This window comes from Onychostruthus taczanowskii, unplaced genomic scaffold (assembly GCF_017590055.1).
Source record: "Onychostruthus taczanowskii isolate IOZ18803 unplaced genomic scaffold, ASM1759005v1 scaffold37, whole genome shotgun sequence".
NCBI classification, from domain to species: domain Eukaryota; kingdom Metazoa; phylum Chordata; class Aves; order Passeriformes; family Passeridae; genus Onychostruthus; species Onychostruthus taczanowskii.
Genome location: NW_024501126.1, coordinates 6,211,855 through 6,239,805, shown reverse-complemented (window position 1 = coordinate 6,239,805; position 27,951 = coordinate 6,211,855). Strand labels below are relative to the sequence as shown.

The 27,951-nt window shown below is 46.0% G+C and overlaps 1 protein-coding gene across 4 annotated transcripts; it reads left to right on the top strand.

The window, feature by feature from the left end:
• Positions 1 to 4,464: 4,464 nt before the first annotated feature.
• On the top strand, positions 4,465 to 13,181 carry LOC121339759 (serine/threonine-protein kinase SBK2-like). Of its 4 annotated transcripts, none has more exons than XM_041411846.1 (5): positions 4,755 to 4,874; positions 6,820 to 6,881; positions 10,924 to 11,119; positions 11,832 to 12,034; positions 12,286 to 13,181. In XM_041411846.1, the coding sequence occupies exons 3-5, from the start codon at positions 10,933 to 10,935 to the stop codon at positions 12,853 to 12,855; spliced, it is 960 nt and encodes a 319-aa protein (XP_041267780.1). In that variant the 5' UTR covers positions 4,755 to 4,874; positions 6,820 to 6,881; positions 10,924 to 10,932; the 3' UTR covers positions 12,856 to 13,181. The 4 variants fall into 4 exon arrangements, with proteins under 4 accessions (XP_041267781.1, XP_041267780.1, XP_041267779.1 ...); XM_041411848.1 differs by having other exon boundaries at positions 4,773 to 4,874; positions 6,820 to 6,855; XM_041411847.1 differs by lacking the exons at positions 4,755 to 4,874; positions 6,820 to 6,881 and adding an exon at positions 4,465 to 4,537.
• The last annotated feature ends 14,770 nt before the right edge of the window (positions 13,182 to 27,951 follow it).

Genomic DNA, 27,951 nt, shown 5'->3' with positions numbered 1-27,951 from the left:
ACTTCCTGGCTTGACCTGGCCTGGCAATCACTGGACTGGCACTGAATGCCACCACCAGGAACGATACTAACCTACAAACCAACTTCTCACCTGGACCTTGGACCTGCTTCTTTGCCACCACAAGCTCACCTGATGATCTAGACTCTCAGTTGAACCCAGTCCATCCCTGGGCCTGCCTGCTCTCCCCTTGTAGGAAACTGGGACAAGACTTGGCTGGAGAGACCTTGTTCTGCCAGCCTTTTCTCCCTTGCCTCCTGGATCCCAGATGCTTAGGAGCAGTTGTCCCATCTCTCTGCCCTGACAAAAGAAAACTTTCCCAGTAAAACACGTTGTTTTACATGTTTTACACACCCCACCACCCAAGTCCACTCTTCTTCTGCAAGTCTATCCTTTTTTCCTGCAAGACCTCACTACAACTCTTCCCTTCCCAGTGTCTGTCATTAAGCCACCTGGAGCCCCAGCCAACTCAGCCTCCTGGGGTGGCACCACCTTACCAGGCTAGGGTGGGAGCTGCAAGCTGAGTTGCCTCCTGAACAGTCCTACCTGTACCTGTGGTGACAAATAAGCCATTAAGTTTCAGGGAGAAGGCTGATGTACACCATGGTTACAGGATATTTTATATTGTTTTAAGCACTGGAGGACAGGCTGGGAGAGATGGAAAAGGTTAAAAATACAGCTATTGTACATCCCTGTCCCTGTGCTGGGTTGGAAGAGCACTGCCCCAGCAATTTCTCTGAGGCACTGGGAGCAATGCTCATGGATTCACTGGATTAGCACTGCCTCTTGCAATCATTCTCCACCCAATGCACCCAACAGCAACATGAAGGGAGTAGGCTGAAGAGGGACTGAGCAGAACGCTTTGATGCAGGTGTGGTGTTCAGTGGGTGACCAGAGGTTTCAGGTGTGAGGGATTTTGACAAAGATGGTGAACATAGCTGGGCAGCACTGGGGAGCAGGCCCCATGCTCAGTGTGCCTGTTGTATTAGCTGGGAAGTGAGGTGGGACATTGTACGGCACTGTCAGGAAGGCGGCCAGCAGATTGCACAGTGATGGGGTAGCACTGAATGACCTCAGAGCACAAATGGTCTGTGCAGCTGGTGGACTCCTCTGAGCACCCTGCCTGTGCCAGGGAGAGCTCAGGGCCCCAGCTCTCCTGGGAGGCAGCCCATACCTTGTAGTACCCTGCAGAATGGCCTGCCTGCTGAGGCTGGGGGGAGGAAGGTGTTGGCAGCTCACAGAATCATTAACAGAAGAAGCAGAAGGGCAATGGGGAAAGTCAAAGAGTGGTTCCCCAGCGTCAGGCACAGAACTGGATCTGAAAAAGCTGAGCAAAATTTAGCACTGGAAATGAAGGCATTGTGACTGCTCTGAAAAGCTGCTTTCACAGATGTTTTGAGTAAATGCTTGTGGTCAGTTTGAAAATACAGAGACAAAATGAACATTGCCATAGACTATAATATTAAAAGAGCAGTGTCATTTTAGTCCCTTTACATAAAGGAGCCTGACATTCATATTTCAGCAACTTTCTCTCACACATACCCCTGCTGATAAGCCTCTACACCTTCACTCTTCACAACCCAACTCTGTTGGGTTCAAATGGCATCAAATCTACTTCCCCCTAAATGCTTTTGGAGCCTCTGATAATATAGAATGGGAACTAAAGAGCTGTGTGGGGCTGGGTAACCCTGAAACAGGAGTATAGACCTCACCCAGCTGCTGTGGAAATCATCAGAGTCATTAGCCAGGGACATTGTGAAAAAGGGTTCACACTAAAGCCAGCACTTGAGAAACTAAGTGTCCTGCTGAAAGTGTGTTGGGAGAGCTGGTTTCCTCCATGGATCTTAGGGTACTTGCTGGAAGATGGTGGATTTCTCTTTGGAGGGGCACTATTCCTTTGCAACCATACATCTGGCATCATCTGACTATAGAGCACTCTCTATTAGGAGATCACACCTGATCCTTTAGAGCTGTGTATGCCTGTACTTGAAGAACTGCTGCTGTTCTGATGTGAGTGAAACAGCCTGCTGTGTGTACGCTGAGGATGAGCAATAAAGGGAGAGAAAGAACAATGAAAAGGAGAGCCCTTCTTGACTATGTCCCTTTACTGCAGTTACTTTAGTCCAGCTGATCCAGTTGCCACTGCTATGACTTTGTGATACTGGCTGCCATGTCTGGCTCTTGGCAATTTTCATGCTCTATTATTTTTCTGTGTACTGCCTATTCTGAGCTAGACGTGCAGGAGACAGAATATTCATCATGCTAAACCAGCCATAATTCAGAGGAGGAAAAGGATGCATCTTCATACAGTATTTGTTACATATCATAGACCATCCCCAATGCTTGTGTGTGTCACTCTAGTGAGTTGAGCCGGGCTGGATGTCAGACACCCACCAAAACTCCTCTATCACTCCCCCTCCACCACTGGACAGGAGAGAGAAAATATAATGAAGCGTTTGTGGATTGAAATAAGGACCAGGAGAGATCACTCACCAATACTGTCATGGACAAAACATGATTGAATGTGAGTTATTAATTGAATTTTTTGCTAACAAAATCAGATCAGGATCATGAGAAGTAAAATAAGACCTCAGAAACCACCTTCCCCACAACGCCTTATCCTTCCTAGCTCTATCTCCTCCACAGCCTGGGACCAGACTTTCCAAGACACTAAGGCAGTTTTGGTTACATCACATGTCCATATTCTAACAGTGTTGACTTTGACCAACATCTTGTTTGCCAGCTGGACAAAATGTGTGCAGTGTGGGTGAGAGAGGTGAGGGTGTTAAATTACAGAGGTCCTGAAATGCACCAGTGTGGACTTGATTTGCAGTGCAGCAGCTCTGGGGCCTCCAACAGCTGTCCTGTGCCCAGTGCTCAGGGAGTGGAGGTCAGGGATTCTCAAACATGCATGTGATACACAGTACGTGACATATTCCCTGCTAATGAGGAATGCAGGACAAGACCTGTGGATGAATGGCAGGTCAGGAGCAAGCCCTCAGTGGGATTGCTACTTGTCAGTGCACTCCAGGTAAGGCTGTGAAAGAGATCTCTTCCCTGAACCAAACCCCTCAGCAGGTGCCCGTCTCAATAGGAACAGATAATGTAGGGATTCTGTCTCTCAAAAAATAAACTGGAAAATTAAGGAAGACTGCTGTATTGTGTTCCTATATCCGAGAGCATGTTTAAGATAGTGATTGGAGAGAAGGAGAGAGGGACTGGGGGAGTCAGGGAGCCTGGGCAGCTTTCCCAGCACTGTGTTGTTACTGTAAATTATAGCAAGTCCCCAGAGACATTTTTCAGTTCTGACTTATCTCTCAAGTAGAGGCAACAGTCTCACACTTTCCACCAGAAGATGAGATTATACAGGGTCCCTGTTCCTGGAGAGCAGTGGTTACACTACACTATTTATCCCAGTGCTGAGTTCTTGGATACTGGATAGGTTTCTTTGGTACACTCACATCACCCCTAGCTATAATGTTCCTGCCTGTAGGGACTTTGCACATTGAAGGCTGTTCCCAGTCACACCTTTCAGAGTGTGAAGGCACAGCCTTGAATGGCAAAAGACCTTTAGGTCACCAGCAAAACAATCTCACTCCCCACCTCTTATCCAGAAGCACAGGGACAGCTGGGAGCCTGACTGTGCTACTCCTCTTGCCCTCTGATTTGCACCACCTCTGAGTGGTAGCAGACTGGATCTTCACAGGCCTGTGCCAGCAGTTGAGTGCATCACCTTGTTGCCCCTCTGTGAGGGCAGAGTACTGAGTGACAAACCCTTGGCATAATTATTCTCCCTTCTGAGATCAGGTGAGAAGTTTCAGTCCTGTGCTGGAGACCCAGAGTATTTATGTTTATGGGAGCTAGTCTTTTCTCTTAGGCTGTCTTTCACCTCTCCCAGCCCTCCTCCCAATTCTCTGACCCCAGAGAGTACCAAGGCTCATCACTACAAGTGCCCATCATGGCTCTGGCTCTAGGGAACAGGGAACCCATGTCACAGCTGCTGACAGATACACAAACTGATCCACTTCCTTAAAAAAAAAAAAAAAAAAAAAAAAAAAAAAAATCAGTGTTGAGAAAAAAAGAGCCAAGATGTAGGGCCTGCACGGTGTCCATGAATCCAGGAGCTGTTTTCATCTCCATGCTCAAGTGACAGAAGGAAGACCTTGGCACAGGAGTATGCTCTGGGGGCAGGTACTGAGAATAGGTAAAATGTTCACAACTCATCACAGTTATCATTAATAATTTCAGCTTCACCACCATGCTCTGCAGTACGGGTGTGTGTGAGGACCCTGACCCACTGGGCCCCAAGAGGGTCCTTGAGCCAGCCATGGTTTGTGCCTGATCTCTGATGCTCACTGGCATGGGCACTTTTGGTAGCCAAGGACAAGCACTAGCAGCCCATGGTCGTTCTGATCCCGGCCATCAGGAACACACTCCTACTTGGCACAGCCCTGGAGCAAGGACCTTGCTCCAGCCCAGAGAGCTGCTTTGCTCCATCAGCTGTAATGAGAGCCCAAGCTGCAGCGAAGAGCTGAACAAGGTGGGTCTGCCAGTGGATCCCTGGGGGTTTATAACGCTATGGCTAGAGCAGAAACAATCCCATCCCGACTCCTGAAACACATCCCCCTCCATTAAGAGGGTAGAGGGATAGTCCTTTCCTTCTCCCTTTCCCCTCTTTCTTCCCTCCCGGAGGTCACCTTCAGCAGGGAGGCAGTGTGCCCCCAGGCCCAGAGCCATGGGGACGGGGCGGAGCGTCACGCTGAGCCCCGCAGCTCCTGGCAGCCCCCTGCGGCTGCTGGCGCAGGCTGAGCCCGGCGGCTGCGGCGAGGGGAGCGAGGCAGTCGCGGCTGGCTGGCTGTCCTGCGCTGCTGGAGAAGGTGAGAGGCTTAGTACAGGCGGAAGGGAGAGTGGGAAGGGAAGTTACAGCAGTGGCAGGATGGAAGACACTGGACAGGCATGTAAAGTGTCTCAGACTGGTTTTGGAGGCTCGAGCGTGGTGTGCCGGCACAATGCGGAGCGCACCCACTTCCCCCAGAGATGGAGAGCTCGTTGGTGGCTTTGCCATGGAAGGTCGCTTTGTGTCCACTTGTGTTCGGTGGGATGGTGCTGCGGTCCTGGCGGGTTGGTTGGGAGAAATGTGTGATGTGGCTTGGTCCCAGTGCGATTGCTGCCGGTTTCTGTCCGAGGAGGCTGCGGTGCGGAGGCTGCGGTGTGCTGCGGGCTGCGGAGCGCCTTACGGGGCTCTCCCGGGAGACTGCTGGGTGTCTGTGCCCGGAGCGCAGCTCTGCTACCGGCACAGCCATGCCACTCTCTGCAGCGCGATTAAGCACTGGCCTCCTGACCACTTTTAGAAAGAAGCTCACAAATCTACCAGAATAAGACCACAAGCAAACGTTGCGGTAATCTGTTCTTATCCCTTGTTGTATTAAACATGGTTTGCACCAGAGCGGACCTTTTAGGGAAAAAAAAAAAGGATGCCATTCTTGAACCAAAAGTTATGAAAATGGAAGGATATTCTTCCACAATGTTTGATGAGATTTTTAGGGGCAAATATCCTTCTTCACAGAATCTGCACCACAGCGGAGGTCTGAAATGGCCTTACTTCAGCTTCACCTATTGGTTTTATTATAATACTTTTACCTAACTGGGAGAGCCCTTTCTAGTGAAATTCCAGTACTCAGAAAAGTGTATACAGATGAGAGAGTAACTTCACTATCTGTTTGATAAGCAATGAAGACAGTGCCCCTGTAAGTTTCCTCTGTAATTTTCAGCCCTCTTGCCACTGTCGTGACGTTCTCTTGTCCTTTTTCTGTCAGACTGGGGACACCAGAGGTAGCTTGCTGAACTGTGGGCTCACTGATATCATTAAAAAGGTAAAAAACATCCAGTAACTGGTTCTGTTGATCTATCAGCCTCCAGAAGAGTTCAGGAAATTTACCCAGGCTTTCTTCATATCAATATATTTTTAGCATTTCAAGAAGCATCATAAAAAGATTGTTAAAGAAGAATACAAAGCAGAGCAAACAGAAAAATAAATTTATTATAAAAATACAAATTCCACTGGTATGTGATATCCTCAGTTGTAGTGCAAAAGCTGTTAACAGGTGGCCAGCTCTTCAGAAATACAGCTTCCCTAACTCAGCTGATTTTTGGAGATTAAATTTCAGACTGTCTCATTACATCTGTATGTAGGAACCTCTGCAAAAACCAGAGTTCACTGTAAGAGGCACATTGCCTCAGAACAGATCTCTTCTTTTGTTACAATCATCTCAGCCTACGTGAAACTGAACAGCTGTCTCTATTTTTTTTTTTTCTTGTTTGTTTTGTTTTGTTTACAGTGAAGCTTACTTTCTTAATTTAGCATCTGGAAAATGTTAGTTTGCCTCTCACTGCTGATGTTTCCTGCATCTGAATCTTTTCAGGTGTTCTCTTTAGCAGAGTGAATGCAAAAGTGGAATCTGTAGCATCAGTAACCCTTGTTCTGCTCTTGCTATGCTCTTAGGCTTGTATCTGTAGCACTAAGATGTGTAACTATATCACTGTAGACTACTTCTCCTGCAATTCTATATCATCCAATGTCTTAAGGCCTGCAAAGGTGGTGAGGCTATACCAAATCTACATTTCTGGATCTACATAGTGCCCATTAAGCAGCATGAAGAACCTGGATGTGTCCAATTAATAAGACTTTTTTTTCTTTTTCTTTTTCTTTCTTTTTCTTTTTCTTTTTCTTTTTCTTTTTCTTTTTCTTTTTCTTTTTCTTTTTCTTTTTCTTTTTCTTTTTCTTTTTCTTTTTCTTTTTCTTTTTTCCTGTCACCCATCCAGTGCCAGACTAAAATCCTGACTTCTTTGGCTTCTTTGGTTATTTGCAATGTTTTTGTATCTGTGTATGTGCATGCACTAGTTTTACCAAGCAACACATTGTCTACCCAAATCCTTTTTGTGCCCTTTGCAAATATTTTTCTGGATTATTTCAGTGTTTTCTTCTAGACTATTGACAAAGGTGAAAGTATTATGACAGAGTTAGTATTGAAAAAAATTAATTGTGTAGGGTGAGAACAACAATAAAATACGGTGTTTTCCACTGTATACTGGGCTTTTAAATAATTAATTAAAAATATGTGGCTTCTGGGTTTAGACCAATGCCAGGATGAATTTGTACAGATAACTTTCAGGAAATGACCAGTGAGTGGGCACATTTTTGGCAGGTGCTATATGAACCAATACCAGGATGAGAACTGCTTCAAACCAGCAATTTAGAGGTTGGTGGGAGGGACCTGCAGGTGGGGTCCTTACACAGCCCCTAAGCAGAAGTGTGATAGCAACTGGGTGAAGTGATCTGAATTACTTGGTACACTAAATACATTTGAGAAAAATGTGCTTTCCTAAACATGGTGCAAAAATATTCATGTAGAAACCAGTTAGGCAGCACACATAAAGGGACATGAAGAGGAACTTAATTTCTTCCCCAGCATTCCCCAGTAATTTGGAAAAACTCTGGATTCATAATGGATGTATAAGGTAGTGCAGCCTGTGTGTCATTCCTGCAAAAAGAGATCATGAGGCCACAGCATGAGACAGGGGGGAATTCTAGCTGAATGTGTGACAGGAGGCATTCCCCCCAAGACAGTCAGGGTTTAAGTGTGTGGGATGGGAGGAGAAAAATTATGAGGTTTTAAAAAAGAGCCGTGAAACAGATCTGAGAGCTGGACAACCTGAGAGCTTGGTTTGACGATTAGACAGAAAGGTTATTTGAAGGCATTGAATCAATAGGAAGACTAGAGGTGTCTTGATCAGAGAGCATAGAGATGCATATTCTCAGTTCAAAATGTGAACACATTTTGTGATAGCATCACATCTGTTTTTCAACTAACTGATGCAAGCACTACAGAAGCACAGTGTGACAGATGCTTTGTGAAGCTTAAGTAAAGCATCAGTTAAATGCATAGCCTGAGCTTCAGCCTTATACTTTTACACAAGCTAATTAATTGAAAATATGTTCTCATAGCCTGTGGTCATACCTCTGACCACAGTGCATATAAACCCTGCAAGAGTCTGGAGAAATTTAACAGGTATTGGAAGCCTCATTTCTCTATCTGAGAAACTTCAGCAGCAGGTTAGGTAAATTCACATTAGGTTATCATATGAAAACCTAACAGCAAGAATGTTTACACCGGCATTTGTAATTGACCCACTGTCTTTGGATCAAGCCTGAATGACTTTTGGAAAGAGATGCCCCAGATGCTATTTGTTATTTGGTTTGTGTTAAGGCCCTGTAGAAGGTCAGACGAGAAAGTGGACCCCACATGCCATACCATGCTCAAGGCCATTTTTAATAGAGTATCTTTGATATGAGAAGAGGCTGAAACAGCTGAAACTCTTCAGCTTGAAAAAGAGAAGGCTCAGAGGGGATCTTATTGGTGTATATAAATATCTGATGAGGGTTAATGAAGAAAAGGGAGCCAGAATCTTCTAAGCAGTGATCTTTGAGGGGAGTCTCCATCTATCTTCAGATATTGAAGACCTGGCTGAACACCTTCCTAGACAACCTGCTTCAGTTGCTGCAGCTTGAGCCAGGAACTTGGATTAGATGATCTCAAGAGGTCCCTTCCAACCTAAACACCTCTGTGATTCTGTTATCTGTCTCTGTTATACAAAGATCACACTGTCATTGGCTTTTGATGTATGAAGTGCTTTTCTGCACTAAATATATTAATCATTTTGGTTGAAAAACATTATAGTGGTTTGGTATACCATTATAATGGTAATATTATTTGGTTGAGTAACATTACCTGGACTAAGACATTGTAGCTCCATAGGCTAGATCTCCCTCAGCTTCTCAGGTGGTTCAGAAGTATCTCGTGATGGTGTAAAAGGTGTGAGCTTTTTGCTGCTGTAATTAGAGATTCTTTTGAGGAATTACAATTTCTCACAGTCAGCAGCCTGGAAACAAGAGCTCTAGCAGGGATGAAGCATGGAAAGGATAGTGGAGGAAGGAACAGGTTTGAATAGGACTCTGCCTGCTGCCTTCAGTACAGCACAGCCAAATGGTGAATGCATCCTGGCCAGGGCCCTGGTGACCTCCTCTTCAGTGCTTGTCAATCCCCAAAAGGAAAATTATGCTTTAGAAGGTATCACAAGTAGTTGCAGAGCACCCAGGCACACTCTACTCAGCAGTGACCCAAATTTGATCCTCACTTACCTACCTAGCTAATTGCAGTGGCATCTTAAAGAAAGACCTGGCAAGGTCAGCTATTTTCTCAAGTATGGACTTTCTCTTGTAGTTAATGACTCCAAGGGCAGCGAGGGCCAAAGTCGGCAAACTGTTCTGGAGTGACTGCCGCTGGGGCTTCCTCCATAAGGAGCCCTGATCAGACCCACATGTCACAGGCTCTGAAGAAACCCTACCCATATCCTGTGGATGATCTGTTCTTCCAAGCTGTCTCATTCACTTTATTGCTCTACTCTTGCAGAAAAGTAGGGCCAATTGCTTGGCACTTCTGAATTGGCTAAGATTTAGAAATGCAATCTAGGAGAGATGGAAGGGAAGAGGAACTTCCCCACAAATAGTCCCAGGGTCCTATCGAAATCCAGCCTTGTTGTAGATTTCCCAGGTTTAAATGATTCCTTTTTTCCAAATTTCTTTATTTTGAAGAATGATGTATTTAGCAGCAGTGAGGTTCCTTTGCAGAAGAGAGATGTGGACATACTGGAACAAATCCAGACTGTGAAGACAGTTAAGATATGGGAGTATCTCTCATAGGAGGAGAGGCTAACAGAGCTGGGACTTCATCAGCCTCAAGAACAGAAGGTTTGAGAGGATCATCTGATTGATGCATATGAGCACCTGCAAAAACACACAACCAGGTGTATCACAGTATCAGATGATACTGAGTGACAGAACAAGAGGCAGTGGGCCTGAAACAGAATTTCTATTTAAGCATGAGTTAAAATCTTTTTTATCACAAAGGTGATTGAACACTGAAACAGGTTACCCACAGCAGCTGTGGAGTCTCCATCCTTATGGGTGTTTAAAACTGGGCTGGACACTGGACAACCTGCTCTAGTTAACCCTCCTCTGAGCAGGATGTTGCAGTAAGAGGTCTCCAGAAGTGAGACCTCCTGGCATTTACTGACCTTCTGGCATTTACTATCCTGTGACTGGTTCTGTGACCTTTCTCCAAGCCCAGGAAGAACTCCCAGGTCGTAAGTGTCTTGTTCAGAGCACAGGGAGGTAGACAGGGAGAGAATGCTGCCACAGAGGCCTTAAAATGCTGCCTTGTAGCTGTCTGGGAAAAATGAAAAAACACTTCTCTGAAATGGGTCTGAAGCAGCTGGCTGTAGCTCAAAATGCCATTGATGTCCTAGGTTACTTCCTGTATAAGTTACTTGGCTGCACAGATGCGTGACTTTTGGTCAGAAATGTCATCAGGCATGTGAGGTACTGAGCTCCCTTTGGCTTCCTCGGGGCACTCTGCATTTTGTCACATGCTAGCTGTGCCTGTGCCTAAGGGACAGGTCTGTCTCATCTGCCAGCTCAAGGACTTTCTCCAGTAAGCAGTAGAGGTGGAATTCTGAGTAGAGAGATGAGGTCTTGCTGCATTAGGCTAAGGAGAGCAAGGGCAGGTGACTGGGTCACACTTGAAAATCTAGGACTCTGCTAATGTTTTGCCTGTTGTCTAATATAAGACAAAAGGATTAGGGGGCTGGAGGAGGTTCCCTTCAATACAGAGACTTTTCTATGATGAGGGGCTTTGCCAGAGATGTGCTGTATAAAAGTGCAAATTCAATTCTAGCACAGCAGCAAGAGTTCTCAGGCTCCAAGTGGCAGAAATATGCCCTGCCATGGCGTGGTTTGTGTTGCATGTTTGATCTGGCTTTCTCTGTGCGTGCTGTGATGTTCCTACTCTGGCTGTGGTGTTCCCGCAGCACCCAGCGATGGCCGAGAGCTCAGCTGTGACCACAGCAGTGCCAGAGAGAGCAGCACCAACCAAGCTAGAGGAGCTCCTGGAGATCACCGCTCAGAGCCTGGTGCGCGCCGAGGTGGCTGAGCACTATGAGGTTGTTCGGGAGCTGGGCAGGGGCAAGTATGGCCATGTGATGCTAGTGACCCACAGGCAGAGAGGTAAGGAACTGACTGTGCCCTGTGAACTACTGTGCCTTGTCTCCTCTCCACTCACCAGGGCACGGGGCATGGGGTGGGCTGGTGGCACGTTGGGGACAGGCACCAGGCATAGCAGGGAGGATTCCCAGGGAGACCAACAGGATGGGGACCTCCCCAGATAGGGATCATCCTATTACATCCAGCCAGTGTCCAGGTGATGCCAGGGGGCAGCCCAGAACCTCCAGCAAGATTAAAGTGATAAGACAGGTCCAGGGTCAAGCTGGGAAGTTAATCCACAAATCAGAATCAAGAGAGTCCACAGATACACACCAACATGCATGTGATATAGATGGAAACAGCAGTCCCACTACAGGGCTCAATCAAGGAGTCACAAGCCTGATCTGAAGTGGTGCCCTAAGGCCCATGGACAGAGGGTGTGATTGAACATCCTGGGTTGGTCATATGAGTGCCCTGACACTGCTCTTCCCCAGTAGTCTCAGCTCAGACTGATGGGTCCAAGTGTCCTGAATGTCTCTACTCTGCCAGGGCTCCTGTGCATGCTCAGGGCTCAAAACTCACAGTGCCTGTTCTCAAACCTGGTGTCCACAGGGTATACCCACACAGACTTTGGACTAGAGACCTCCCTGTGGCTGTGGCTGCCTGGGTCTGTGGCTGCTCTGTCTTGCCTTAGTGTGACTTCCAGAGGACTCAAACCCACTCTTCCCATCCCCAGGGACTCCTATGGCTCTCAAGCTGCTACCCAAAGCCAGTACAAAGCTGCACACATTCCTGTATGAGTATTGTGTTGCACTGTCCCTCGCCACCCACCCTGCCATCATCGGCATGTTCGGAATTGCCATTGAGTCCAGCCAATACTATGGCTTCCTCTATGAACCAGCACTGCACAAAGACCTCATCTCTATCATCAAACCCCGCGTGAGTGTTACTGCAATGACGTGGGGACTGGGCTGCAGCATTTGGCCCCTCTGGAGGCTGGCTGGGTCAGAGGGAGGGAGATAAAGGCAATGGCTCTGGATCTGGGGTCTGCAGCACTGAAGCAGCCTTGGGCTTGCAAGGTGAGAAATGCAAAGGTCTTTTCCAGTGCAGAGCACTGAGGTGAGAGCCCATCTCACAGGGCAATTGAGGTGCCCATGTGTGCCATCGTGCCTTTCTCTCTCCCTGCCCAGGATGGGATCCCTGAGCCGGCCGCAAAGCAGTGTGCCAAGCAGCTCGTGAGCGCGCTGGAGTTCATCCACAGCCGGGGGCTGGTGTACCGCGACATCAAACCCGAGAACGTGCTGCTTTTTGATCCCGACTGCCGGCTCGTCAAACTCACTGACTTTGGCCTCACGAGGCCCAAGGGTACCAAGCTCAAGCTGGTGGCCGGGGTAATCCCCTACACTGCCCCCGAGCTGAGCAACACTGCTGATGCCCAGGGGGTGCCCATCGACACCAGCATGGATGCCTGGGCCTTCGGGGTGCTGCTTTTCTGCCTGCTGACCGGCTACTTCCCCTGGGAGCAGAGCCTGCCAGAGGACCCATTCTTTGAGGACTTCATGCAGTGGCAGGAGACAGGCCTAGAAAAGGACGTGCCCCGGCACTGGAAGCGCCTGACAGCAGAGGCTGCCGGGATGCTGCGGAGCCTGCTGGCTCTAGATCCCGCCAAGCGCGGCCCCGTCAGCGGCGTGCTGCGCTACGTGGACTGCCCTTGGCGCCTGGAGGATGGGCGCAGTGAGGAGGCTGCCGTGAAGTCCTAGAGCCTGCTCCCCACAGCGGGAGGGAAGGAGGGTCTCAGCCTGCAAGGGGCTTCAGGGTTTGGGCATCAAGGTGGCCTGGGTGTGAGAGGCCGAGGTGGCCCAGAGAGCAGCTTCTCTGCAGCACTGTCCCTGCTGCCACAGAGCCAAGCTCCTTCCCCAGCTGATGGCCCTCACGCCATGACTCCGTGCTGCCCAGCGCCGCCTCCTTGTGGCTTGAAAACATATTTCTCTTGGAAATGACTGTGTGGAGCACCCACTCCTTTCCTAGCCACAGGAACTCCCGGGCTGCAGTACCTGCCGTGCCTCAAAATAGAGCAAAATATGTACTTTTGTGTTTCTGTATGTGGCTCGTTTTCCTTCATAATAAATGACTGTTGGGACCCCCATGCTGTTGGAAAGCAGGGAGCATGTCAGAACTTGGAGCTCTCCAGGACAAGCTGTCCAAGGCAGGGCCCATCTGTGAATGCTGCCTGTGCCTGTAGCAGGACCCCTGGAGGGTGGCTTCAGGCTGGTGGGGTGGAGGGGCTGGGGAGATCCCAGCACAGGCCATGGATGATGGCTGGGGAATGTTTATGGTGTTGAGGTTGTCTCATGCCAGCCCAAACACATCTTTTCCCTTGTACTGCCTTCAGGTCCTAGGACAATGTCCTTCATGCTCTTTTAGATGCCTGGTGACCCCTCTACAAGACCTTTCTTCTCCCCTTTCATATCACCTCTTTAACCCTTCTCTAGACACACACCTCTCCTAATGCCCTGTTATCCTCCTAGGTGCACATTTTAATTCTGAAAAGGAGTAGCAAAAAGGGAATTATAGTTTAGTAGCCACTTTTATACCTATTTTCAATCCTCAGGATTTTGCTGTTGGTAATAATCCCTTCCTGCACTTAACCTGGCCTTTTGTTGGAAACATTCACAGCTTGTTTTCCACTCTCAGGGGCTTCATAACTTCTAAAAATTTAGTGTCCCAGCACTAGACTTTCTAGCATTTCAGTATTTTTTTCAGGTCAGACCCTTTCCTGCACACACTCTTTCTTCTATGCTTCCCCAACCTGCAGCTTCTTTTTTTCTTTTTTTTTTTCCCAGCTTCTTCTCACTCACTGGCATTTTATATTACGTAACTTCTCTACTAACACTACCCATCACCTGGTAAACACCTTTTGCTCATTCCTCTGTACTACTATTTTGTGGTGCTCCTGCTCCCTACATCACTTATGTATTGAGTCTTCCAGCTCCCCAACCTACCTTACCAAACAGCATTATGCTCACACTGTCCAAGATACAGTTTTCTTCAGCTTACTTCCATCACTTAGAATCTTTCATTACTTGAAATCATAATAAATGGTGCTCAACTCCAGGCTGCTGAGATTTGGCTTTAATTACTCTAGCAGAGGAATGTTAAGGTGCCAACATGGTTCCTGCATTTAAAGTGGAGAACCCTTAAGACCAATGGATCTAAAGGCCAGGTAGCTGGCAAGTATCCAGTGAAAAATAATGGAAAAAGCATTTGTTACAGATGTTAGCTAATGGAGAATTATGGAATAGGAATGTGGCTTTTTGGAATGAGACATTCAATTTTATAATACAGTTATGTTTGATACAGTAAATTCATAGCATATGGTACAGAGTTTTTGTAAGGCATGACCTATTGATAAAAAGAGAATTATGGTATGTTGTATTGATTCAGAAGATGCAAAGTCCATAAAATATAGATTAAGTGAATTGAGAATTTTCAATAGGCAGAAGAGATAACTGTCTGCTTGGAATGCTCTATTTTGTTTGGTTTCTGCAGGGATCAGTTGTTAAATGAAAACTGGTTAACATTTCCAACCATGATTTTAAGGAAAATACAAAGCAGGTAAAACCCTACAGATGACACAAGCATGAATAGGGTGGTAGCAAGAGGAACAGGCTACTCAAAGAGATCTAGATAACTTGATAAGTTGAGTATATTCAAACAAAAAACATTTTCTTATAGGCAGGAGAAACATAATTAAGTAGGAGCACATAAGAATAAAAGCCATCCTTACAAAAGGACCCCTAAAAACTTGCCAAATCACAGAGGATACACAAGATTACATGAGTTCTTACTGTGTTGTCCTGTTAAAAAAGGCAAATGGACTCCTTGCATGGCTAAAGAGGGGTAGAGAGTGGGGATGGTCAAATCTTCATCAAAAACAAAATCTTCCTGCTGTCCTAAATATGAGTGTGGAAAGTAGGAGTGAGCAATCAGTTTTTTATACCTCATAAGGAAATCCTGGGTATGGTGCCACAATTACAGGCAAGCTGGAAAACTGGAGACAGCTGAGGAAAAAATATGGTGGGACTGTGGTTTAAGGCTGTAAGAAAGCCTTAAAGAAACTGACAAGTGAAACTATCTAGAATAGGAAGACTGGATGGTGAATTAATTATGGTGTAGAATACTGAGAAGAAAATACCACCTACTAATGACCTGTTTTAATTTGGGAGTGATCCAAGAGCAGCCATGAGGTTGAAGCCAAACACTCCAGTAGTGATGCTCTTGCCTACTGAACGAAACCATCATCTGAGCAGAGGCTGAGAGAATGCGGAATGTTCAGCCTGCAGAGGGGAAGAGTCAGGGTGGATCTTATATCTATTTACTCTTCCAGGCATAAGTATAAATTGAGAGAGGGGAGATATTTAAACAAAAGAAAAATGGCTTCATGGTGATGGTGGCCAAACTTTGTAACATTGGTTGTGTGTCTATGGCTTTGGAGTTCAAAAGATTCAAAAAGTTTGGATAAGGCTCTGGTAAGCTTTCACTAGTTGTCTCTCTTTTGAGAAGGAGATTGGTGTAGGCAATCTTCATGTGGCCTGTGTAGTATCAACCATGCTGTGATTCCACAACATTTTTCATTTTGAAGACACTCTGTGTTGTAGCTAAGGATGTTTAGGGCTCCCAAATGTCTTCTCCTTTGGAATTGCTCAGCATAGTCTTGGCAAAGCTGTGTGCCAAATGCAAAAAAGGCTTGACAAGAAAGGGTTAGCAAGATTTTAGGATTTATTCCAAATTAAAGTAAACCTGAACCAATGGAAAACTGACATCTTTGGGGAAACAGGTCAAGCTGCCCCATGCCATCAGAACTTTTTTTTTGCAGGAGCCAATTATGCCAAAGAGGATGAGGGATTCAGTGCTGCCTGACAAAGACAATGTGACAGACTAATTGCAGTAAGAAGTGGCAAGACCCAGGATTGTTTCTCTGTCTCCTTTGTCACAGAGCCTTGAGACTTTGGTAGAAGGGGTTTCTGCTGCCAGAAAATTCTGTGATGCATAGTGAGGTGATGAAATCAACATTGTGACTGCAAAATGCCTGTGGTGGTGGTGGGGACAGGGCTGCAATGAAGCAAGCACAGATTTGAGCACAGTGGCAAAAAACTCTGCCCTGACTGAGCCAAGTCCCCAACTGAGGCTTCTTTTCTCAGTAGCTTATTCATAATTGCAGCTGGATTTCTTAAATCGATGAGTAAACAGACCTGGCAAAGACTATCCCCAGGGGGTCTGGAAAAGGATCTTGTTGCCCCCATCACCCCCGGAGCAGCTGTTGGGAGAGGCTGGATGGAACGGAGCCGTGTGCAAGCACGCCGGCCCTTTGCACGCGCAGCCTCTGGCTGCCGGAGGGCTGGCCATGTGCCCAGCACCATAAAGGGCAACACTTCAGCTAATGTAGGCACAAGGGATGGGGTGGATCTGGTGTCATCCCCAAACGGGCATCAGGTGGCTCTGAAGAGCAGGGGAAAACGCGGTACTTCGCTCCTCTCTGGGATGGAATGAAGAGATAAATCAGGTAATTACTGAGCTCACCACACTTTGTGAGTTCTGGCTGCAGGTTGGTCCAAGGAGTGTGAATCCAGGCCCTGGTGCCCTGATGCCTGCAGCAATCTGCATGCACGGGCTGGGAGCATGGATCCCATGGCTTTTGGTGGGATGTATGCTCTGTATTTCTGGATTCTCCTGTGCACCTCACTGTGGATTCTGTTTCCGCTTCTGCACTGTACAGTCCACATGGCTCCTCAATAGTTACACTCAGCAGCAGCCCAGAGAATGTGGTGCAGATCAGAGACTGCAAGGAAAGTGTGTAGGAAAGGTGTGGACCAGCAGGTGGAAGGGTGATGGGTTGAGCCTGGATCTGTTAACTGAACAGATAGTTTGATTGTAACTCTTCTCCCAGTTAGGTGTTGTTAGGAAGAAGTGAGAGTGAAGGCTCTTTGCTAGACAGAGATATGAAAATTCAGGCAGCTTTGAAAGCGATAACCTAAATTGTGATATTGGTTAAACAGTGCCCCAGAGGGACTGTTTATTTTAATCTAAGAATTAAAATACTGAATGTTAAAGAGAGCCTTTAGGCAAATTATTTGGGCTAACCACAGATCAGCAGTGTCCCCAGCACAGAGACTCTTTTGTTACACTGCCTGGACTTGGGACATAAAAGGTAGGGTAGGACCAAATTGCATAGTGGAGTCAATGTCATCTCTTTTTTCTACAGGAAGAATAATGAAAGTCACTCTTTTGAAAGCTGGAGCAGTCACTAAAGGCAGGGTAGAGACCCAGCCTTCAGGGATTTAGCAGTTAGGCTTCTGGAGTAATTTCTAGAAGCTTGCATATAACTTTCCTTCTGCCTTTTCAACTCCAACACTATGTTACTTCCATCCCTTCCCACTTGAACCCCCTTTAGTATCAGTACTGTGACTGAATCATTTCTTAGGAAGGGTGGTATTCCCCATCATTCTCTGAACAAGACCACAATGTTGACCACCCTGTGTGACCTTTCCCACTCTGCATGCAAATGTCAGGACTTGAGACTGCAAAAGGACTGAGCAGTTACCAGTTACCAAAAAATGAGTGGGGAAAAGCATCTCAGGCCAGGGAATATGAGAGGGCAGATGCTAGATGCATGATATGTGAACCTCACTCTTCCCACACTGCTTGTTCTTGAGTTTTGACTTTCACTTCAAAGACAAAGCAGGCCAGAGCTTTGTTAAAAGCCATAAAATATGGCCCTGTTCTGAGCAACTCTCCTGAGCACAGGGATGGGAACAAAAAGTAACTAAGGAATAAAAATGGTGGAATTTGTTACCTTTCATTCTTACTCAGGTAGGGACATGTTGGTGACAACTGCAACCCAGCTGATGTCTTCTAGAGCTGTGTGTAGCTGAGCAGCCATGAGAAATCATAAAATGCCATTGTCATGCCAGAGAGTTGCAGGATTGAAAGTGACTGGAGCATAAGATACCTAGTCCCTGACATGGAGTATCAGCTTTTAGCCTTTCTTTTACCTCCATCTTGCATCCGTGGATGGAGATGCAGAAACCATAGGGAAATACCTTAGACAGGAAGACGAAAGAAACTTCCTCAGTGTTTTTCACATCCTGTAGCTTGCACAGGATCTTGCTACCCATACTTTAATTTTAGTTTCCCCTGTGCTATGCTGTATTGCTGCTGACCACAAGAAGTGACCACTACTAAATCCCCTAATGGCCAGTGTCAGCCAGCATCCTAGACTTCCTTACTTAGGATGCACCGAGGTCTGACAGCCAGGCACACCAGCCAATAATCTGGGCTTGCCCATATACAGGTCTGCCTGTTGCTGTGGTGCATTTGTTTTCTTTCCCCTGGGCTGATAGGCAGCTGGGCATGTTTATAAGCCCTGTGCCTTGGCTCAGCTTTGTGCAAGAGCGGGAGGAAAGGGGATTTGGCCTGGCCCAGGGTGGTGACAGAAGGCGGTCACGGCTGTCACACAGACTAATTGCACTTCTAACCCTCTCTGCTGTTTACAAGCTGCCCCCCACCAAGGACTCGTGCCTCTGACTGGCACCTGCATCTCAGGGTAGACTCACAGAAGGCTCCAGCTTCCCTGGTAGCCACCTTCTGTGTGCTAACTCAGAGTGCAACTTCCACCTGTACTTTGCTGACATATTTCTTAGGGGACAGCATGTTCATGACTGAACAGATTTATTTAAGTGAGGTGCTCAGGAGAAAATTTATCTGAAGTGGTAAAAGACTAGTTTTTTTAAGTGTGTATCTGACATCTAGATATACGGACCTGGCTTCAAGCAAAGCAGTCATGTTACTATGATTAAAGGTGGTGCAGATGTCTTCAAACCACTGCTTGGACAGTCCTGTGTAGTTGACTCCAGTGTTGCCCAGTGCCTGGCACAGCTGGTTGTCCTCCCTTCCACTGGCAGAGTAGGTGATGGAAGCAGAGTAAGGACAGAAACGTCCAGACATCTGCTGAATCTGCTCTTTCCAAATCCAGGTAGAGAAAAAGTGGCAGCTTTCACATCCCCTTGTTCTGTCACTAACAGTTGTTGCAGTTGACATTTGCTTTGAGATATTATTTTATCTTCGTCTTCAGGACAGTAAATCTCTCAGAGATTGCCAAATGCAGAGCTAATTCACAATTGTCTTCCTGGTCAGGCTTAACTGCTGACAATTCCTTCAGCAGAGCCTCTCTTCTGCTTTACCCTGTACCCCTTTCTGCAGTTGCTTCATGACTTTTGGCTGCTGAGCCCTCTTGGAAGAAGCCAAAACACATTTAATTGTTCATACCTTTATGATCGATAAGCCCTTTGTTGCCTACAGGTCAATTCCCTGAGGTGTGGATTTGTTCACCTGTCCAAAGCCTTGGAAGTGAGCAAGATGAGCAAATGGTAGACCTCCGTGCCTTTGAACTAAACAATACAGATTAAGTGCAGGAATTTCACAATACACCAGATTTACATGATGGATCAAACTACAGACAGACACATGCCTGTCCTAGTGCAGGACTCAGCACTGTTGTGTACAGCCACACATGCATCATGGAGGCATGAGAGGAATAGCTGTGCTGTCCTCAGAGGTACAGATTATCCCAGGTGAGTGCTGAGAGCTGCTCCATGGATATGAGGCTTTTGGTAAAATTACGGTGCTCGTGCTGCTGTGGACTAACATCTCTTATGCTGAAAAAAAGGAAGTTTCCAGGGACTCTTTTCCTCCTCCAGCTCTGAGGAACTTTCAGGGATTTTCCTTCTGTGGTACAGTGTGTTTGCTCTCCCTTTCTTGCATTTTTTTCAGTCTTTCTCACTCTTTCAGCCCTGTTTCTGCATCACTTGCCCATCCACATTTTCCCCTTGCTGAGGTCATCCTGGTGGAAAAGAAATATCCCTTTGTACCAAAACCTGGAAGACTTTATATTCTCAAGAAGCAGCACAGGGCACTCACTATACAACTCAGTGGTTCCTTTCACTGGTTTGGGAGAGGTACCACTCATTTGGATCAGTTCACCTCCTTGCCCCACTGATCTGGGGGCTGCAGCAAGTAGCAGCATGCACTCGTGTCCTCAGGTCCCCTCTCTCACATCCATACTGCTCATAGTGCTTCAGAGAGGGCTGCAGTGCCTTTATTCCATCAGGACTGTTTATCCCTCAGCTGGAAACATAAGAGGACACTTGCACAAAGAGCAGCTGCTGTTTGGATACTGCTGGTAGTGGGGTAGGAGGGGACTTCAGCAGGCTGGGTGGCTTCTATTCCCAGCACTGGAGGAGGTGAGTGCGGAGGGAAGCTGGATCTCCTGGCGATTCTCTGCGTGTCTTTGAAGGTATCCATTGCCTATCTCTGAGTTTGCTGTTGCTGGGCTGCCCCAGGGGCTGCTGAACTGATTGGTCTCTACTGCTCCATAATGGAAATCTGGGGATGAAGTGCGAGCCATGATAGGCAGCCATTCTGCCCTACCCCTGCGCAGCCTGCCACCCTCCCACTGGTTCCTGGCTACACAAGGGCATGTCAGGAATTGGATAGGGCTGGCAGAGACCTCCCTGTAACAGGATGCCCCTGTCCTTTCCTTTCTTTCTGTGACAGGAGAGAGATGAGTTTATGGCATGTGGTGTGTGGGGTGCCAAGTGGCACTGGTGGAAAGAATGGTGGCACCTCAGGAGGGTAGCTTGCCACCACCACCACAGATCTGTTTGGTTCAATAAGTGGAAACCTCACTGGTAAGCACTTTGGATACAAAGCAAAGTCTTGAGCTGCAACATGGGTCACCCAGCAGGCTGGGTGATAATAATCCTGACTTCAGGTCTCAGTAATCATTAGACATATCACTGTTCTTCCAGAGTTAGGCAGAGAATTGCAGGTCCTGAACCTGACTGCTCATTTTCCTTTCCACTCATTCCCTTCCTACCTCATATTAGGGAAAGTAAGGACAATAATGTCTGTGTGGTCCCAGGTCCTGTTTCCTGTGTTTCCAGTTTTTGGCATGGCTACTCATTTTCCCAAGCTCTGTTACAGATTTTGTTGTTGTTCTTTAGTGGCTCTTGGGACTATTTTCATCTTGCTAGCAAGGAGAGGATGGCTGGGTATCATCCTTTTGTTAGAATTATGCAGCAAAGAGGTCAGGACCAATGCTCAGGTTGAATTAGGCCGGATTTCTCATCCCAGTTTCTAAATTTTCAGCTTCTTCTTAAGGTTTGAGGAAAATGGCATGGGGAAACTGCTATTTTCCCATAGGTAATCCTAATTAGATGCTAAAGAAAAAGAAAGAGAAATTAGAAACTCTTTGCTGGAGAAGAGGAACCACTCATTACCAAGAGCAAAACCAGAGCATTTGCAAAGCTGGCTCACTTTAAACTGGATACTGTTCTGCTCTTTTTTCCAGCTCTTCCCTTTATTCTGGGGTCTCCTGGGATACTGGAAGAAATCTCCATGCTGTCCACAAAGCTGTTGTTTTGCAAACCTCCCTCATTAGCTTCAGCTTCATTGTCTTTGTGTCTTGAACATGTATTTACTTCAGAAATAAATTTGGTCACCATTTCATTGACAGATATTTTTCTTCCAATTAGGAGGCAAGGGCTACTACCTGGCAGGCTGCAGGCAAGGGAAGAGCTTATGAAGACACATATTGCTTAGATTAGAGAAGATAAATCTCATCCTTCTGTATAGCTTGTCAGGCAGGCATCAGCACACCTGTCATATCTGAGCAGTCACTAAAGCAGACAGTTTCTTGCCTGTTTCATGGGGCTGAAAAGAAGCATTTAAAAACAGAAAATCGGGCAATACATGCCTTGAGACAGACTTCACAGCCTCACAGAAGAAGAATTTATTGGATTTTCTTCATACTCACACATTTTCGTTCTTATAGTGCTGTCACTAGGCTAGGGATAAGGGAATAACTGAGAGTAGTTGCTGAGAAAGGGGTTTACAGCCTTCTCAAGCCTTCTCAGCTTTTAGGCCTGCAGTTTTGCCCCAAGATTTAGTTATGTTAGTATGCAAAGAGGAAAAATGTACATGTTTATTATAGGTAAGTAAATTGAACACTAGATAAATTCAGCATTGGATTAGGAGCTGGTAAGCTGTGGTAGCATGTTAACTGCGGTATGTGTAAATTATTTTCTGCACACCCTTTCCCTGATGGAGCACTGCCTGGGTGTGCACTGTTACTGGTCACTCAGGTCCTGACTTCCACAGAAATCCTGGCACACAGAGCAGAAGCCAACAGGACCAGGTCTCTGTTTGGACAGTCAGGACATCAGATCCACTGAATTACCCACCGTGTGCCCAACAAGACCTCTGCTACCTCATCTGTGGCACTACTTAAACCTTCATAGGAGCTGGCCCAACTTCCTTTAATGACCTGGAGCAGAGACTGCAACTCAGATCTGGAAGAAAGGATTACACTCCCACACCAGCTACCGATGGTGTGTGGTTCTGTCCCCATTCTGCTTTATCTGCAGAGTAATTTCTTGGAGTGAGGTATGGTCTGCTTTTTGCATTACCTTAAAGGGACTGTTTCACTACAGGAATTCTCACTGACACATCTCAGTGCCTTGGATGCTCACACTGCTGCATTGCAGTAGCTGAAGCTTCCAGTGCTGGGAGGGTGCCAAGGATTCAAACACTCATACCCACTATAACTCCTGCCTCAGGAATCCAGATTTGCCTGGGACTTAGTAACATGACCTGTTTTCCACCAGCTCTAAAGTGCTCCCTCCAGAACTGAGTTTCATCTTCTCTCATACTTAGTTTCAGCCAAGGAATGAAATCACTGTGACAGCCTCTGAAATTTGTTGTCCCTGTTAACTTCTGCACTTCTACTGAAAAGCATTAATATTCACTGCTCAGTTTTGGAATAGGTACATCCTCTGTTCTCTGCTCTTCCTAAACAATCAGGAGCTGGAGGTTACATATTTTCTATATTACCAAAAGAGAAGAAATTGTGCAAACTTTCTTTGTCAAGGAAAAGAAGGCAAGGCTGTGATGATCTGTCCATCTCCTGGGCACTCAAATGATCCCTGCAGGAAATAGTAAGAGAAAGAGCTTGACCCAGATCCTGGGGAGTCAAAAATGGAGTTCCCATGGGATTTGTAGCAGTAGCTTTTCTTAGGAGCGAGTCAACGTAGCTGAAAAGTGAGGCAGCATAGTGAGTGTTAAGAGGATGTACCATTGCAACCTGGTATTGAAGTTACTCAGCTAAGGATGTTTCCTAAGTGGATTTTCAGTCATTTCAGTCACTCCTTCTTCCCAGCTTTTCAACATACATCACCTTCTGTCCCTCTGTGCTCACTCCCAGTCACTAGCACTTGCACTCACTTAACCTTAACTATTAGTGCTGCCCTTAAATCAAAGGCAGCGTTGGGTACTTGCCTTTTCCAGCCTTTGGCCTTCTTCCAATTACAGCGGACGCGTTAATGAGAAGACCTCATATCTAACTGTCTAGTCAAGACACTTGCAAAATGCCAGCCAGCACAGTAGCTGGATGTGGAAAACAGAAACCAGCTAATGTCAGCTCAGAGCAAGACTCAAATTCAGAGCAGCAGAGAGCAGGGAGAATCGATAACCATTGGGGGCGAGCATATCATGACATGGTTCAAAGGTCCTTGGAGTGTTATTTTCATTGCAAATCCCAGCTGAGGGTGGAGACTATCGGCTCCTGCTGGTGGGTTTTGGGTACACACACCTGGCAGCAGACAGCTGGGGAGTTAGTGGTCCACACGTGGGGGAATGGTCAGGAGATTGCAGAGGACTTCTCATTTGTGAGCTGGGTGATGAGAACAGTCAGTGATTGATGAGTACGAGCAGCTGGTAGAGAATTTCACCTCGAGACAGTTCAGTTTAGAGAGTGGGAAGTCAGCAATTTTAATGTTGGGCAGTTTTTTAATGATACTCTGAGAACTAGGTGCCATAAGGCACATAAATCAATCTTGAAACTGAGACAGTGTGAGACCCTGATGCCCTGAGATCAGAGCAGCTGAGGTGATACTAGATGATTCCCTGTGTTACATGGGCTCTGTTTGTGCCAGCAGGGAAACCACTCCCTCATGATCTGGAGTGAAAAGATAAATGTCATTTTTTAGGACTCAGCTTGGTTACTTGTGAGTTTTAGAGAAACAGACAATTTTCTTCACGTTATAAAAAGGCACCAGACTGCGTGAGAAATCACAAAATCTTTAAATTCAAACCAGATTTTACAACATTTGAGTTATATTTTTTTTTATTTTAAAACCAAATAATTTCAAGTTAAATGTGAATTCAAGGAAATCTTTTCAAGATCGTCCATTTAATATCCAACTAATCAAAATATTTTAAGAGGGAAAGCAACCCTGCTTCATTGGCATGTCTGTAAATTTTAATGAGTTTTAAGTTTTTTTGTTATTGAGCTTTTACAAGATTGACCAAACATAAAAATCATTTTTTTTTTCTCACAGACATTAGGCTATGGGCAGAATGCACTTTTCCTGTAACTTTGGACTGTGCTCCAGGAAAAGAGGTACATCTAAAAGTCTTAGATGTACCTCTTTAAAAGTCTTAGCTTCATAGTTTGCCTTGTGAGACTCAGAAACAATCTGCCAGTTCCCTGTTAGGCAGTTACTCCTTGCTCTTTACATCAGCTAAGTTTTATGTATAGCACAAAGTTTGAAGAGCTTGTCTCAACATAGTTATACTTCCACATTAAACCAATGATTTAACCTAATCCAATATCCTGTATTTTAAAAAAATAGCTATGAGAACAGGGCAAGCATATAGTCACAATTCCTCCAAGACACTCCCAAGCTTTCAGTGGATTTTGACTTAGGAGTCTGTAGCTAGGTGGAGACTTTAAGTGTAGCAGTCCTTAATAGATTTTTTTCCTCCCCCATGGATTTGAGAATGACACTACATATTGCAGTCCAGGGGAGGGAATATATATATCGTCCTTGGCATCACAGCTGGTTCATGCAGAGGAGGAACTTCCTCATTGCTGCTTTGTCTTTAGCCATCATATTGGAACACTTTGAAGATTATACTGAAGAAGTCATCATCTTTTCTTGTCAAAAACCACTGTACCCCATTACAGGCCCTACTTCAAACAGAAAAGGAGAATACCAAGTATTTAAAATCCTGTGTTACTCAGCTGCTTGACTTTTCTGGGAGGGAGAGAGCGCTTCTGCTAATATCCCATCCATCAGAGCTGTTGTCTTTAGAAGTCCATGATAGCATTACTCATACTGACATTTTCCTAATTCTAATATATTTACATCCTTACTGAAGTTCCAAGTGCCTACCATTGCACGTGATCAAGTTATCAGATTGTGCTGATTTCTTTACGGTTTCCCATCTTTCCTTTGCTCACTCTGCTTTTGCTTGAACAGACCTTCTTGCTTGTACACTGCAGGAGAGCCACCTATGCCAAAGAGTAACAACTCCTTCAATGGCTGTCTGAAATTCTCTTTCCAGACTTCTGGCCACTGTACTCTTCCAGAGCTCCTTGGCTTCAATGTACCCAAACAAAGAAAAGCAGAGCAGGTTCAGTCACAGTGACCAGGGTCAGTGAAAAGTCAAGGTCACCAGGCAAGTCCAACTTGATAAGGCAGGACTGAGGGTAAGCTAGAAAGTCAAACCAGCACCAGTGTCAAGGCACAGGTGTAACTGAGACATAGTTCAGGCAAGGAGCAAGGGCACAGGCTTAGGTTAAATGCAGCTCTGGAGCAGAAGAGTGAGAGCTTCTCCCCAGCTCCCTCTCACCCCCAGTATTTTCCCAAGTTCAGTGAGCACCCAGGCACCAAAGAGCTGGCAGAGACCTGTTTCTCTCAGTGCCTGTGCTACTGTGAGCCAAGAGCCTCACCACAATACAACTATGGTCCCAAATAGCTCAGGGAGGAATTTCACAAGGAGCACGTATTCTAGTGCATGCACACCAGACAGGAATCACAGTGCCCGTGTCTTACAGAGAATGTACTAAAGCTTTACTCCATAGTCATTGGAGTTTAGCAAAGTGTCTCTCTTGTGTCACACAGATGAGTTGCTTATAAAGCAAACACAGTCAGTCCACTTAATTAGCTCTTTAACATGGTGAGAAATGTTCCCTGGCAGAGAGTTCCTGGGAAACCCTCCAAGATGTGACATGGAGAGGTACTTCTGCGCAGGGAGGACCAACAAAGCTAGTGTCCCAGACCCAAACCTCACAACTGAATCATTGCTCCTCAGATGATGATGAGACCAGAGGGTGTAATAACCATCCCCATGGCCTAGGTAGCAGCAATTTCTAATATGTGAGGGACTGTCCTGCCATCCTGCCACAGAGCAGAGCAGCTACCATGGTGCCCCTTGTCTGTGCAGACTTAGCATAAGGACATGCAGCCCAGGTAGGTTCTGGAGCCACTCAGATTAATTAGGTAAGTAGGTATACTAATATCCAAACATCTTGATAGCAGAGGGAGAGCTAACAGACCTGTGGATTAGCAACACCTTTCTAATTGCTCCACTTGACTTGCTCCACTTAAGATCCTATCCCTAAACTGGTCACATTGGATCACTGGGATGGGAACTGTTCACATTATAAGGCGCCTTTCCTCATGCAGTATGCAGAAATGATCAAAAAGCAAGTTTTTCCCTCAACAGAGGAAGGATGCATTTTTATTAAAAAGTGTCTGTAGAGAAACAAGAAAATTGCTTCACAGCTCAGCTTAACCCCTATTCCTGAAAAAAATCTACTCAGACTGTGGTGCATCTGAAGTCAAAAGCTCAGTCCTGAATGCAGAGCCCGCCAGCTGCTGCAGTCTGAGGGAGTGAGAGGAGCCTGTGTGCTGTGCACTGTGCTCCTGGCAGCCTTGTCTTGTGCCCCTGCAAAGACAAGTGTGTCAGTACAGAGGTGTGAGATCAGAAGAGGAAGGGAGCCCGGGCTTGGGAATGCAGCAGGAGAGACCAACAGACCAGGCTGGGAAAAGGCAGCTGGTAACAGGGGAACCAGAAGTAGCAAGACATACAGGCAGAGCCAGGTTAAGAGTCCTGTGAAGATGTGAAAACTTGGATCTAAAAGGACACATGGAACTTAGTAGTGAAATTAGCTGAAGTAACTGAGCCCTTGAGGGGAAGTCATAAAGATCCATATCTTACTGATGACATCTGTGTGCTGTCAGTGATGTTGGGAAAGACATGCTGGCTGCCTTAGCTATTTAAAAAAATCCAGATGCAGTCTGCTATGGCAGTGATGGGTGGATGTTGCCCTCCCGTGGTGAACCCCGCATTTTCCTAGGAGTCATAGAGCATGAACAGTCAGGCTCATGGACCTCACTTCCAAACACACCATCAGGCCAAGCATTTACTCCCAGTGCTTAGAAATGGACCATGATTAATTTGAACATCAGTATTTGCCTCCCCCAACCTTGTTGTTATTCAGATGTTTCCGGTTTTGTTTGACCAGAGCCAGACAGCACACAAATTATCAATATGGGTATTGCCACTGTTCTGTCAAAGCACAAATTTAATTACTCCTGCTGTGAAAGTGCACCAGTTTGTGCTGCAGTTGTCTCATTAATTTGGTTTAATAGTTCCAGTTGTATGTTACATGCTGTTATGTAAACCATTTGTCCTCCAGTTGCCTCTGCAGCACTGACTGATGGTGCTAATGCCATAAATTTGTTATGTTGAAGAAGTACAAACCCCTGAAAAAATTAACCATGTCAATTTCTTACAATTTTATCAAAGTTCCATTATCAAGCTTCAGACTTCCTATACTAAGATTTAGTTGAATATTAATATTTGTATACAGAGCACAAAATGTTTATTTCCTGGAGCCAGATCAGTAAAGCCATAATTTCAATTTTCAAAGTAATTTGTCCTGTGTTCCT